At 43.3% G+C, this 15371-nt stretch overlaps 1 protein-coding gene across 8 annotated transcripts in view; it reads left to right on the top strand.

Moving 5' to 3' along the window:
• The window catches only part of CAMK2A (calcium/calmodulin dependent protein kinase II alpha), a 148621-nt gene that overhangs the window by 68112 nt on the left and 65138 nt on the right, over window positions 1-15371 (top strand). For all 8 annotated transcript variants that reach the window (XM_087887502.1, XM_087887499.1, XM_034402450.3 and 5 more), the window contains exon 3: window positions 3272-3331. In XM_087887502.1, the coding sequence (XP_087743628.1) occupies window positions 3272-3331 (60 nt within the window). The remainder of the gene's footprint in view (window positions 1-3271; window positions 3332-15371) is intronic.

The following is a 15371-nucleotide window of genomic DNA, read 5'->3' as shown; positions in this document are numbered from 1 at the left end:
TTTTCCATTCTAATTATGCATTCATTTCTTTTACCAGCACTGTTTTTAAAATTTCTTTTCTTCTGGCAGCAAAGGCGAAAAACCACTTGTAGAGGAACAGAAGCACTGCTGTGCGTGTTACAATTAACTGATGGCCACCAAGGCTACACTCAAACTCTTATTGCTGCTTTTCCTCTGAATGTATGCAGAGCAACATGCAGGCGCGCTGGGGGTGGGCTAGGGGGTGGGAGTTCTTCCATCCACTAGGAAAAAAAATGTAATTGCTTTCAGCAATTACCTTCCAGTTACGGAGTTAATTTACAGAAGCACCAATTAAAATGTCAACAATTATAAAACCCTATAGCAAAGTTACGAGCAAGACCAGGAGGAAAGATCTTCAGAAACAACTATTTGAGCCAAGGTGGCGGAGTGGTTAGAGTGCAGTACTGCAGACGATTTATGCTTAGTGCCAGCTGACTGCAATTTGGCAGTTCAAATCTCACCAGGCTCAGGGTTGACTCAGCTTTCCATCCTTCCGAGATGGGTAAAATGAGCATCCAAATTGTTGGGGAAAATATACTTACTCTGTAAACCGCTTAGAGAGGGCTGTAAAGCACTATAAAGCAGTATGTAAGTCTACATGCTATTGCTATTTCTTCTACATTGTTCCATAACGTATTAGAAACTATAGTTTAGACATATTTAATATATGAGTGAAATCTAGCTGAGCCAAATACCTCAGGTTCAATCTCAATAGTTCATTTTTATGTCATTTTGTATTACAATGGTAACTCTAAATCCATTTTGGTAAACCATCCTACGGGCAATAGACACAATTTAAAATCACAGCTTTCTTATTACCACCTAGTAATAGTGTAAACTGGTAAGTTGGCTTTATGTTTTTCTGATATTGTGTTTATCTTCCCACCTTGAACTGTGACATGTGGGGCATATAAATTTAATAATAATAATCCTGTTATTTTGTATCTTTAAATCAGTGTTGGCTCCTGACGATTGCCTGGATTAGTCCCTGCAGTTTTCTTGACAAGGTTTTTCAGAAGTGGTTTGCCATTGCCTCCTTCCTAGAGCTGAGAAAGAGAGACTGGCTGGGTGGGACTAGAACTAGAACTCACGGTCATCCTATTTCTATTCTTGCACATTAACCACTAGGGCAGTGATGGCTAACCTTTTCTGGACCGAGTGTCCAAAGTGGGAATGCGCGTGCACGCACCCGAACCCCCAAAATGCAATGCATGCACAGCCCCTGTGCATGCCCCCCACATGCATACTCAGCCCCCTGCACATGCACATCCCCCACATGCGCCCCATCCCTGTGTACGCATGCATCCCTCTGCATGTGCCCTGCCCCCACGCATGCATGTGCACCCCCATGTGCCCCATGCATGCATGCATGCCCCATGTACCCCACCCCCTGTGCATGTGTGCACACCCCCACACATGCCCTACCCTCACTCATGCACACAGGTCTCCCCTGCATGTGTCTCGCCCCCCGCGCATACGTGGCAGAGACCCAAAGACCAGCTGGCCGGTGGGAGGCACATGTGGCAGAGCTGAACTAGGGTGATGGCTCCCGTGCCCACAGAGAGGGCATTGTGTGTCACCTCTGGCACGCGTGCCATAGGTTCGCCATCACGGCACCAGGCTAAACTCTCTACTAAGGCATAAAATTGAGAAAAAAATTGTTACAAATTTTCTGTTAGGTAGACTTTTTTATAGCCCATTGTTTTAGACTTTTTGAAAGGAGAAAGATTAAAGAAACCTCTGCCACCTTCCTCCTCTTCATCATGGTATGGTAAACGATTTTGCCCCTTACACTAATGTGTACTTGGACTAAACATACTTGCTTTTAGTCACTTTTATTTCCCTTCTGCATTGTGGTCATTATCCTCTACTAAATTCTAAATTAAAAGTTGCCCGAGTAGACCCATTTTAATATAAAATACCATGTATTCTGATGGTCGTCAATGACAAATTGATCAAAAATATTCCTAGTAAACTTGGAAGGACTGCTGCCATCTCATACTTATATAAATATTTCCTGCAATATATAGAGTACACTGCTCAAGCTGATAAAAGATTCCAAGAGTACAATACCGTAAAAACAATAACAGAATGACCACAAACCAGCCAAATCATGTTAAGCATAATAATTTATTATTGATAATTACAGTGAGCAAAACCATTCTCCATAATATTAATAACTTCTGCAGGATGGAAACTCAAACTCCTACCAATTCTCAAAGGTTTTCATTAATTGCCAGATTTTAGCAGCTTCCCAAAATGCCAACAGAGTTGCTGGCATAAAAAGCATTGGTTTAGGCAGTTTTATTTCTCTTACACATAACATATAGTCACTAAAGGACCAGTGGAAGATTTTCAGCTATTTCAGATCCATTTGCACAACGTTTTTCAGGCATGCAACTGATTTTTAAAGAAAAAAAGAGAATTCATGGATTATTTCTATATACCTGTTGGAATAGACATTTAAAAAGCTAACAACAACAACAACAACAAAAACCACCTAAAAAGCAGAGCAATAAAGACAGGAGTGTGATGTTCTTACTCATACACAGCTTAGCTTTTGATGTTTGTCACCTCTGCTGTGGTGTGAGACTCGGTCCCCAAGCACTGAGGCACAGTTACAGCACAATGGAGGATTGATAGCTGTGTGAACTTCCTTCTATCTCATCTCAACACAAGCTGAGGTATGTTTATAAGTACCTCAGGGCAAGTGGAATGAGTCAATTTTCATGGAAACATCATCTAAAATTCCTTGTTTAACTTCCCAGCAGAGCTTACATCCCTGAACTTTCTTGATAGTCTTCCAGTTCAAGTAATATCTGACTTTGCTTAGCTTTTAAATAATCAATCTCATGGAAATCAGTGGACTTGCTTCACAGTATACAACTCTAGGATTACTTAACAAAGGGCTATAAGGGCTGACTGATTTCCACACCTGCAATCTCCTGCAGCTACTTTTAGCTTTGAGATATCCTATGCTATTACCAGTGTATCCATTAATTCCCTTAGATATCTTTCTGGATTACTTTTTGTAGGTGCTTCTAATGGTTGTTGTTTATATCCTATGTTAACCTTTCTAATCACTTTCTGATTCTGTATTGTGAAGAGCTGTATACCATTTCAAATATTATTCACTGTTAACTGAATTTGCATGTTCTAAATCCAAGATGATAATAATAGAAGGAAATCACATTTGTCGCTGGGCATCTCTCTCTTTCCCATGCTGATTTGTGAATGTCTTTCCTGACAGATCATCAGAAGCTAGAACGAGAGGCTCGGATCTGCCGCCTTCTGAAACATCCTAACATAGGTAGGAAAAAGTTTTCTAGCTCTTTCTAAGGGATTTTGCATGCTTCTGTTACACCTTTCTTTCATTTCTGGTAAATGACGGGAACCTAACATCAGTATTCTCATACTGTATATTTCAAAGGCAAATGTTACCTGATGCTGTTTGTTCATTCAGCAGTTTTAATTTATTCCCATGAAGGGATACATTCGATCTTCTCTGACAGCCTTTCCCGATTTATTATACCCTGGATCTTTTGAATTATACTTTCCATCCTCCTTGGCCATGCTGACCTAGGATTATTTTCAAATTTGCAAATGTGCGTTCAATTAATTAGATAATGTGCTGTTGAAGAGAGCTCATTAACATAAAAAGATATTCAGCAAGAATTTTACAGTGGTTTTTAGTGCTAGTGTTGTCTCATTCCTTCTCCTTTAATTGTTTTGTTCTTAAAAATATGTTTGAGAGTGCATTTCCATATGTATATTAATCCCCTCCTTGTTTTCAGTTTCCTTTGCAAACACCCCCACACACATTCTCTTTCTCTCTGTACAAAACACTAGTGTTTTGTAATAGAAGGAAGGGAATAGGCCACAATTTGCAGTCTGAAATTATTACAGCTCAGACCCAGGTTTATCAAAGATTACCTTTGGTTTGAAGAGTCTTGACAGGTCCTCTTCCAATGGACTTTTTTTTTGGTCATTAAACTTTTTTTTTACTTATCCAGGTCTTCCACTGACCTGTGATAGTAGCCTTAATGCAATCATGTTAATTGGCTCTAAATCTTTTTTTTACTGAAGTATCTGGACATATATTGTCATACTTTGCAGGAGATAAAATTTAGTAGCAAGGTGGGCTCTTTCCTGCTGCCTCAATTCTACACATCTGATTTGGGGAAAATGACCCTTATAGGCCAAAGAAGGCAAATGGACATTCCTGTTCTTGAATTTCCATCTCCCCCCCAAATGTGTTTAGCCAATGGGGGAGCAACCTATAGTCCTCATTTGGCATGTGGTTCTTGGGCAAAGCGTAAGCTTCCTCAAAGGAATTGACAAGGCCTTTTCAAACAAGCAATTCAGATCCCTAGTAAGAAGGTCCCTCACTTGGCAAACTGCTGAATGGAGAGTAAACAAAAGAAAAACAGAGCATTGGAGAGAGGGGAGGGGGGAGAAGGGAGAAAAGGAAAGATAGATTTCAGAGAAAGATGTGACTTGAAGAAAAGAGAGAGTGGGTGATTCCTGTTCACTTTTCTATCTGACCCTGCTGACTGTTTGCTTTAGCCTGCCCCAGCTGACCTGCATCTCACACAACACTTACCTAAATAATATATTCCTTTTACTTAACAGAAAGAAATTTGGATGCGTGGATTTGCACATTATGCCATGGTTTGTTTAACCATGATGTGTTGACTCACACTTGGCTGGGATTACATAACACCCATGAGCCATGGTTTATAAACAACGGTGGCTGAATTTATATAGCAGCAGCAACCTCCTTTATTGCAATAGTATTTTTCAATGCTGGGAGAATTGTGCCTGTTTTAAAGGTCTTGCCAAGCAAAAAATGATGGCAGCTCGTCTGTCCTGAGTGGGGTTGCTATGCAACTCTCCCCCTTTCCGTTTCTTTTGCCTGCACCTGTAGTAGTCGGAACAGTGCTGGAGTGGAATCTGACTGCTTTTCAAGGCAAACTTCAGTGAAAAAAGATGACAGGAGTCAGGAAAAAGGTTGGTTTTCCTGTCATCATAGGAGAAGGGCATTGATTGGTAAAAAGATAAAGGAGAGATTCATCACTTAAGCATTTTTCCTTGCATCTTTTAGTGTTGCTCTAATGGCCTGAAAAGGCTTGCAGGCTTGGTCTTGTGCCTCAAAAGCAGAAAGTGGCTTTTCATGCAAGAAGAAAAGCACAATTCACCTACTAATGTATGCAGGTCAAACCCATTTGTGGGGCTGAGGGAAGAAAAGGGCAGCCATGTGTTCTGTCCCTTTGGTCCCCTTGCTCTCCAGAGCTCTTCTCACTGTTATAGAATGAGAGTCCTTGATTTGAAGGACTAGCTGGAATCTAACAAGGGCTTTGCTTTGCTAGAATGGATGAAAGAACACAAGAAAGTTCATGCAAAATAGACCCTGCTGGTTCCCTCATCCATGCTCTTCCTGTAACACATGTCCCTAGTGCCACCCATGTTCCCTCCCTTCCTTTTCTCTTCACACATGCCCACGTACATGCACACCCATGTGGCCTCTGCTTTATAAATGATTCAGATCCTAAAGAGCCTGTCAGTTTGAATTTGTCTTGGGCAAATGCCAGTAGAGCAGAGTCAGGTCCTTTCCATCAAATGGAATCACAGACGGACGATTGCTGGACCAAACGGCTGCTATGGCAACAGAGGCTTTTCTTTTTTCTCGTCCCTTTCTTTCCATTGCCCCAACAACAGGAATGCTTCCTCAGATAAACAATAATAAATGAGTTAAATAATCGTATGTGGAGAATGGAAAGGAAGGAAGAGGTTAATAGTTCTGGGTACAGATATAAGATCTGGATCTTAGAAGTAAAAGAGAACCAAGGAGACGATTGTTTCTTCTCATCACTTCAAAAACTTTGTTTGTGTGTGAACATTTTTACACTGATGTTTCAAGCGACAAATCTGACCAAAATGGAAAAGAGACATTGACAAGGAAAACAAATAATTCTAATGGAAAGAACAGTAATTCAATAAGGAGTGCACCACAGGCTTTCTAAATGCCTGCGGGTAATTAGAATTAATTTAAAACAGATAAAAAAAATCGCAGCAAGACAATGTGCTTAATGAAAAAATAAACAGCATAAACCATAATAATATCTTGGCTCCATCTGGCACTAAGTTCAGATCTCTGCCAGGCTATTTTAGTTTCTTGAATACACGTTGTACTTCCAGGTTGCTGCTTTTTAAGGCTTTTACCTATTTTTACCAGCTGTTTGTTTAAAGTAACTCAACACACCGAAGACAAACTTATATCAAACTTGGTTTTGTTATATCCTTCAGAAGTAAAAAAAGGTCTCACTTCTAACAGAACCACTCAAGGGATCTATACACAGATGATATTTTTATTATTTATCATTTAACATGTGGCATAATTTACCATGTATATAATATCTATACCCTGCCTTCTTATCTTTACCTCTTTATTTTCAAACTTGATTGATGCTGATAAATCTGTGACAAATGTTATTATTACCAATTACCATTATAAAATAATGATAGTACAACTATTATTGTTGATTGGTCTTTTCTTGTTAACTATCCTCGCCTAGCTTCTCCTGGGAACATAGAATAAAAACATGCATTATTTCCATTTATTGAAATGTTTATTGTACAACTTTACATATGTATGCATGTCCTCATGTCTTCTTCACAGACATGCATACATATATAAATAAACATATGTACATGTATATGTACAATAACCATATGTATATATTTGTTTCTTTTTAACCTTTTTCCTTTATAATTTTATAAAATAATGTATATGCTTTCCTTTTTGTGTGTTTAGTTAATTAAAAAAACTAAGGAGTTCAAAAGGCAGCAGTAATTATAACTTTTAAAATCTCCTCACTCCCCCCAATATGTGCTTCCTCTAGCACATATTGACTTCCCAAAATAAGATTAAGGTGACTTCCCAAAATAAGATTAAGCATGGGACAATGCTCTAGCCATGGCTTTTCTGTATTCCATAGAGGATGAGATAATTAACATTGTTGATGTTTGAATATATGTAGTGGATATTTTAGCTTCCCCTAAGAGAATTGAATAGTTCATTAGTCTAGTGAGAAGCCTCTTGGAGATTCAGTTGGTTCCTCTCTATATTTTTTTTTCTCTGCAATCATAAAAAGTGTTTTTCTTTTTATGAACAGAAATCAAAATATGTTAACTAGTGTTAAGTACACTACAAGATCACATAACAGGCTGTTTTTTCTAGGGTGGCCAATTTCCAAAGGCAATTAAGTTCTGCAGTTTTATTTATTAATTAGAAGGATACATTTATTGTGTTGTACATAAAAGAGTCAGTAGCTCTTCCCATTGTTATTTTATATCATCCTAGTTTTTTTCTGAGCATTTTATCTTAATTGTTAAAGCTGTTTTATCCCCAAACACTTTCATCCTTTCTTTTGTGAAATGACACATTATTTTTATTTCCTCCTTTGTTTAGGTGATCAGAAACAATGGGGTAAAACATTTCTCCTATATCCCTAACAGTTTTTGTTGGAAAGACATAGCTTCCCACAATGTCCAGAGCCACAAACAAGCCAAACACATCTAAACATGGCTAGTTACACAAACCCGGCAGTACTGTTTTATAAGTTACTATGCTCTGTGAGCCCATGCTTCTGGGATAATTCTGTATGCAATGGTTTAATTACTTTATAATGCTTTGATAAGACCACACTTGAAATATTGCATCCAGTTTGGGTCACCACAATATAAAAAGATGTTGAGACTCTAGAAAGAGTGCAGAGAAGAGCAACAAAGATGATTAGGGGACTGGAGGCTAAAATATATGAAGAACGGTTGCAGGAATTGGGAATGTCTAGTCTACTGGAAAGAAGGATTAGGGGTGACATGATAGCAGTATTCCTGAAGTGGTTCGGGAATAACGAGAGGCACAACCAAGCAAGTGACAACAGCTCTTTAATTTACAGTGAGACTTCAGCAAAAACTCAGAGGCTGCAGTCCTCCTTATATACAATCCTGGAGGGACTGTCAGCCAATCAGAAACGTAGGCAGGTTTGAAACTCCCGCTCAAAAGTATCAATACATAACACCCCTCCCTTCCCAGAAGGCACTGACATTCAAAAATTTACATAAGTACACACAAAATCTCGCAGGTGCCCAGGGCGAGTTCTCGTCCTAGTTGACCTGTGCAGTTCAGTGTTTGGTGGGGCGTCAAGCTGGTCGGAGGGACTTTCTGTCTCTCCCGGCTCCGCCAATGGAACCTCCTGGATTTTGTCCGGGGCATGGTTATCCCCGGTTGGGAGTGGCGACTCGCTGGGGCGGCGCTGGAACCAGGGCTTGTCAGCTAAGTATTCTCGCGAACCCGGGCTTGAGTTAGCTGTTTTGGGAAAGTTGTTATAGTTAGGCTCGGATATATCTAAATTTATGTTTGCTTCGCCGACTACCCTTTTTCTTAGCTGGTCTATGTGGCGCTTCCAGAGTCTGTCTACCCCTACGTCTACCGTATAGGATTTTGGGCCCGTTATGCCCACTATGGTTCCTGCAACCCATAGAGGTCCGCTGGCATAGTTACGAGCGAACACCGGGGACCCAACCTGAAACTGTCTTAGGCCGGAGGTCTCTCCCTTGAAGTTTTCGTGCGAATAGTTGGGATGAAGCCTATCTAACACACATCGGAGCTTCCTGCCCATGAGGAGCTCTGCTGGGCTTCTCCCTGTGGCTGTGCATGGTGTGGCATGCTGGACAGCTAAGAATTGATCTATCCTGGCCTGCCAGTCCCCGTTGTCTAGTCTGGATAGGGCCTCTTTGGCCGTTCTTACAAAACGTTCGGCCAATCCGTTAGAAGCCGGGTGAAACGGGGCCGATAGGGCATGGCGGATGCCCAGTCCGGCCAAGTATCCCTCGAACAGGGTTGCTGTGAACTGAGGGCCGTTGTCAGATACTAGGGTATCCGGTAGGCCATGTGTGGCGAACAGCTTGCGAAGGGCCTTAATAACAGACTCAGCTGTGGTAGAGGGCATTAAAATGATTTCGAGCCATTTCGAAAAGGCATCTACTACAATTAAAAACGTTTGCCCGTGGAAGGGGCCAGCAAAATCAATATGGATCCTCCCCCATGGCCCTTTTGGTTTCTCCCACTCTCGGATGGGCGCTACCGGGGGATCAGGGCGAGACTCCTGGCAGGGTCTGCACTTCCCCACCCACTCAGAGATAACTTGGTCCATGTTGGGCCACCAAACGTAACTGCGGGCTAAACTTTTCATTCTGACAATGCCCGGATGCCCTTCGTGCAACAATTCCAAGACCCTCGTTCGCAGTTTTGTTGGCACTACCACCCGATCACCCCACAATAAACAACCCCCTTGCGTAAACAGTTCGTTCCATTTGTTTACAAAACCTTGATAGTCCCCCCCGTCCACCTTGACCGGCCACCCTTTCAGCACCCACCCCATCACAGTGCGAATGATTGGGTCCCTGGCTGAGGCTTTAGCCACTTCGGCAGAGGAAATAGGTCCCAAAGTTAATGTGTCCAGTAGAAGGACGGAGGCCTCAGGTGTTGGATTGGTCAGTAAGTCAGGTAGGGGACAGCGGCTGAGGGCATCCGCGTGACCCAGGGTCCGTCCAGGTCGATGTACAAGTTGGTACGAATAGGCCGAAAGAAAAATAGCCCATCTAGTCAAACGTGGGGACAGGGCAGCGGGGGTGGGCCTGTCACCTGCCAAAAGTCCCAGCAAGGGCCGGTGATCAGTCACAAGTTCGAATTGCCGGCCAAAGAGATATTCGTGGAACTTTTTAACCCCCGCAATTGCAGCCAGAGCCTCTCTGTCCAATTGGCTATAGTTTCGCTCTGCACTTGACAGGGTGCGAGAGTAAAACGCAATGGGCGCCTCTAGGCCATTCGGCAGTCTATGGCCCAGGACGGCACCAACTCCTACGGGGGAGGCGTCACAAACCAATACAAGCGGTAGCGCTGCGTTGTATTGGATTAGGAAACTGTCTTCTGATAGAAGTCTCTTAACTGCCTCAAAAGCGGCTGCTTGTGGTTTCCCCCAGACCCATGGTACATTCTTCCCCAATAGTTTGTGTAGGGGATCTGCGATGGTAGCTTTGTCTTTTAGGAACATTGAGTAAAAATTGAGCAGTCCAAGGAAGGCTTGGAGCTCAGCTTTGGTCTTGGGGGCAGGTGCGCTCTTAATTGCTCTCACCTTGCTTTCGGTAGGGTGGATGCCTGTGCCGTCCACCCTGTACCCCAAAAATTCAACGGATGGGACAGCGATCATACATTTATTTTTTTTTCAGCCTTAGTCCCGCTTCCCTAAATCTAGAAAGGACGTTCCTTACTCTATCCTCTAACTGACGTTCGTCCTGAGCGCTGACTAGAACGTCATCAAAATAGGGCACCACTCCGGGAAGCCCTTGCAGAAGGCGCTCCATGGTGCTTTGAAACAGGCCGGGTGCGACGCTCACTCCAAACTGGAGCCTGGTGCATTTGAATGCACCCCTATGAGTAACAATCGTTTGTGCCTCTGCCGTGGCATCATCGACTGGTAATTGTTGATAGGCCTGAGCCAGATCTAATTTGGCAAAAAATTTTCCGGGCCCCAGGGAGTGTAGTAGATGATGCACGATCGGCACCGGATAGGCGCTCGGCTGCAAAGCCTTGTTGATCGTGCACTTGTAGTCGGCGCAGATTCTAATTGAGCCGTCGGACTTGACTGGGGTCACTATAGGGGTTTCCCACTTTGCATGGTCGACGGGAACCAACACCCCTTGTTTAATCAGTTTGTCCAGTTCCGCATCGATCTTTGGTTTCAATGCGAAAGGCACCCGTCTGGCTTTGAGTCTTATTTGGGCTACGTTGGGGTCTAAGTTAAGGGAGATAGGGGTCCCCACATACTTGCCCAACGTGTCCCCGAAAACGTCCTGGAACTCGGTCAGGAGACTGTCTTTTAACGATGACTTGAGCATCTGGTGGACGCCGGTGAAACCCATGCCGAGGGCTCGGAACCACCCCATGCCGAGAAGGCTGGGAAGCTGCTTCGTGACAATGGTCAGTGGCAGGTCTCTTTCGTAGTCTCCGTAGGTGACTCGGAACGTGCCCACGCCTTCGAGGGGGACTCGGTTCCCCTGGTAGTCTAGGATGCGCAGTCTCTGTTTGGAGAGCTGGTCCTTCCGGAACGACGGCAAGAGGGTCTTTAGGGTCGCCCAAGACATTATGGAGAGAGCCGATCCGGTGTCGATCTCCATTGAGCATGGCTTGCCGTTGATTTCGACCACCGTGCTGACTTTGTCCTCGATTTCCGCGCTGGCCTGGTCTATGTGAATGCTGCGGCCATCTCGAGGTTCAAATTCGCGCCGTTTTTTCGCGCCGCCTTCTCTCGTTGGTTGTTTCTGGCGCGTTGATTCTGGTTGGCTGCGGCGCTCACGTGGTTGGTGTTTTCTGGGCAGAATGGCTCTACAGACTCGCGCCAAGTGCCCTTTTTTCTCGCAACGCCTGCAAATAGCCTCCCTATATTTGCAGGACAGTCTGTCATGGTGCCCTCCACAGCTGGGACAGCTTCGCCGGGGGCTGCCAGTGTCCTTTCTCTGGTGCTCCGTTCGGAAGACGTCTTCATCCGACTCGGACTCCGAGCTGGATCCGGCGTCTTCTCTGTGCACCGGGGCAGACTTGGGGTTGTCTTTGCTGGTCAGCGGACGCTGCAGCATTTCTGCGGCTTTTGTGGAGGCTTCGTGAGCCCTGGCCTCGTCTAGGGCTCCAGCAAGCATTAAATCAGGCTTGGCGAGCAGGCGCCGTTGCAGCCTAATGTCCCGGACACCACAGATGAGTTGCTCAAGCAACGCATCGTCCAAGTCTCTATAGTTGCAATGGGTTGCGGCTTTTCTCAGACTGGCCATGTATGCGCTGACCGGTTCTCCCTCTCGCTGTACGCGCTGTCTGAGTTGGTATCGTTGCACGAACTTGGAGGGCACGGGAGCGTAGTGAGCCCGGAGCGTGGCCATCAGGGTGTCCCAGGAAACGGTCTGGACCGGCGTTGGCTCGCACAGTGACTCTGCCATCTCGAACACGTCCGGTCCGCAGTGGCTTAGGAAGAGGGCCCTCTTCCGATTAGCGGAGAGCCCTTGCATGTCGCTAGCTTCGAGCGAGCATTCGAACCTCGTCAGGTACGAGACCCATTTTTCGCGGGTCGGATCAAAAGGCTTGGGCGGAACGTAGGCAGACATGTTCGGTATGCCTCCTGTAGTTCGCCTCGTCGCCTAGCTGAAGCTCGTGGTCTCACTGGTTCGCTTGTTGTGACCTCTATCCCACCTTCGTCGCCAATGAAGTGGTTCGGGAATAACGAGAGGCACAACCAAGCAAGTGACAACAGCTCTTTAATTTACAGTGAGACTTCAGCAAAAACTCAGAGGCTGCAGTCCTCCTTATATACAATCCTGGAGGGACTGTCAGCCAATCAGAAACGTAGGCAGGTTTGAAACTCCCGCTCAAAAGTATCAATACATAACAATTCCAATATCTCAGGGGCTGCCCCAAAGAAGAGGGGTGTCAACCTATTCTCCAAAGCACCTGACATTGTGGTGCAGGACAATAAGCAATGGATAGAAACTAATCAAGGAGATAACCAACGTAGAACTAGGGAGAAGTTTCCTGACATTTGGAACAATTAATCAGTGGAATGCCTTGCCTCCAGAAGTTGTGGGTTTTTAAGAAGAGATTGTGATCATTTGTTCAAAATAGTATAGGGTTTATTATTTAAGCAGGAGGTTGGCTAGAAGACCTTCAAGGTCTCTTCCAACTCTGTTATTCTGTTATTCAAAGTAAGCATTTAGCACAAATACAACTGAAAGGTCATCCTACCTTCTCCTAGGGTCAGCTGCTTTTCAGTTTAGTCATTGCAACTATACCTAATCACAGTAGCCTGGTTTTTCAAAAAGCTGCAGATAAAGATTCTATAGGATATATATTTACTTCATTTGCAGTTTACTTGCATACCACTTTCTTTCCCATTGTTCTGATTTGGCCAGCTGGCCAAATGATCAAGCATGGAGCCAGCTTCTTACTTTGCTCTCCTGAAAGATCTAAATCGGAACCTAACAAAATGGCAGCACTTCTCTGTTGAGTCAGACAGGATTGTGTTAGCATAATAGCCTACTAGTTAACAGGTTGCTATTTATACCCAGAAAGCTATTCTCCTTCCCCTTCACACCCCCACAGCTCACTGCTGCTTGGTAAATTCAAAGGTGTTGTTCTTTATGACAGCAGCATAAGTAGGTTGACTATCTGATTGATCTAGAAGGCTCCAGAATGCGATGCTGGAAATGCAAAGGCAGAACTGACTCTGGAAGGACTGAACTGAGATCTATGTGATTATGAAGCTGAGGGCAAAAAAATAAATAAAAATGTAGAGTTCTGTCTTTCAGGGCTGGTTTCCTGCATCACCGTTAGCTGTCATATGCTTTAATTTTAGCACAGCATATTATGTAAACTAAGACAATGGTGGCTTGTTCATGAAACCATGATTGAGCAGACTGTGCAAATTCCGTCTTCATCTACTAATGCCATAAACAGTAGTGCCATCAATATAAGACAGAAGTATAGGCACAGGAAGGTTATCAGGTAAAGGGCAGCAAACATTCCATATTCTCGGCTTTTCTTTCCTGCCTGTGCTGGCCGAATTAAACACATGACTCAAACTATGATTTAACTCGTTTAATGACAGCTACTTGACAGATGATAAGCAAATGCCGTCTCTCTATACAAGAAAAAAAACTGGAGCTGAGAGCGGTCACTACTCAACTCCTTTTTATAGGCTATCCTGCCGGCTGCTTTGTAATTGGCCACAATCAGCGTCAGCTGATAAGCTGCATGCTTTCCTCCCTGCTTTGAAGTTGCTGGAGCTTTCCTCCGGTTGCTGGCATATGACATCATCAGTCTGTATTTACAGCTTCAGGTCGGGCTGTTCCAACTATCCGGCACAGGATTCCTACCTCCCAATATCCCGCAAACAGCTGTACCGAACCGCACTAATCCCATCACCAACATTGCTATCACTATCGCCCCATTCTCGCCACCATCACCAACACCCGTGTTTATTATTCTGGCATTAATATGTTCGGCCAGCTGGTTTTCCACATGGAGTGCCCCTCTTATTCGGTAAGTTGTCGAGGGCGCTTGACACATATATTGAAATAAATGACATGGCAGAGGTTACTATCTAAAGGGCTAAGAAACTATTAACAGATTCATGTTACCTCATTGCACCATTCACCCTATGAAGGAAAGGACAATTCCACTGAGTTGGAACCTTATTGTTAAAAAAAAAAAAAGTATTTGCTTGATCCAGAGTGCAGTGAATAGGAGAGGTTGTGTGTTTGTGTAGCACCTTCCCCATTTTACATTGTAGTACGTACAATCACCGCGGAGAAGGTCAAGTGATTAAGACACCAGGTTAGAAAGTCCCACCTTAGCCATGAAAGCCAGTTGGGTGACCTTGGCCGGTCCCTTTTTCTCTCAGCCCAACCCACTTCACAAAGGGGCGGTTGTGTGGAACATAGGAAGGAGATGCGTTGAATATGTTCATCACCTTGAGTTATTTTGTAAAAATAATAAAGATGAGATACAAATAAAAACATTAAAAATAAATTAAAGATGGCAAATGTGAAACAATTTATTTCATTGTTTTGCTTTTCAATTTAAATGAAATGTCAAAAGGTTAAATAAAGTGCAGAAATAAAAAAAATTAAACAGCAATAACAATAACCATGGAAAGATTAAATTAAAAAGAGCCATAACAATGGAAAAAGAAAAGAAATTGGAAATAGGCACATATAGATACAAGCATTTAAAATGCGTGTAAGAGGCTTTAAAGATCCTGATTCAATATTTTTACATAGAATATTTATTCATGTGAATGTAACCTCTCAGGAAAAACATTGTTAACAGAGCTAAAGGGTGGTGACTAGATTTGAACAAACATATTCTTATTTTTACAAGGTTTCAAAGCTCTTCATTGTTGTGCTAATTTTTTGGCCAATGCACTTTCCTACCCTTTTAAATAGTTCCGTTACAAAAAAAAGGGATGTACTTTCCTTCTCCAGTGTTTTGTAATAACAAACCTAGTAGCTGCCAAAGGAATTAAATTAGTTTCTTATTCAATCTATAAGCATGCACAATAAGCTAATGGCAGACTTCATTGCCAAGAATTGCTGAATAATTTTCTTCGTAACTTCAACAACTTCTGAAGGTAAAAGGTATGCCTGATTGTATATTGTTCCCAAAAGTGAGATACAGGTAGTCATTGACTTACAACAGTTCATTTAGTAACCGTTCAAAGTTACAACAGCACTGAAAAAAGTGA

The sequence above is a fragment of the Pantherophis guttatus genome, chromosome 2 (genome assembly GCF_059756535.1).
Source record: "Pantherophis guttatus breed Tessera chromosome 2, ASM5975653v1, whole genome shotgun sequence".
NCBI lineage: Eukaryota > Metazoa > Chordata > Lepidosauria > Squamata > Colubridae > Pantherophis > Pantherophis guttatus.
The sequence above is the reverse complement of the archived record's forward strand: the minus strand, read 5'-3'. Positions and strand labels throughout refer to the sequence as shown.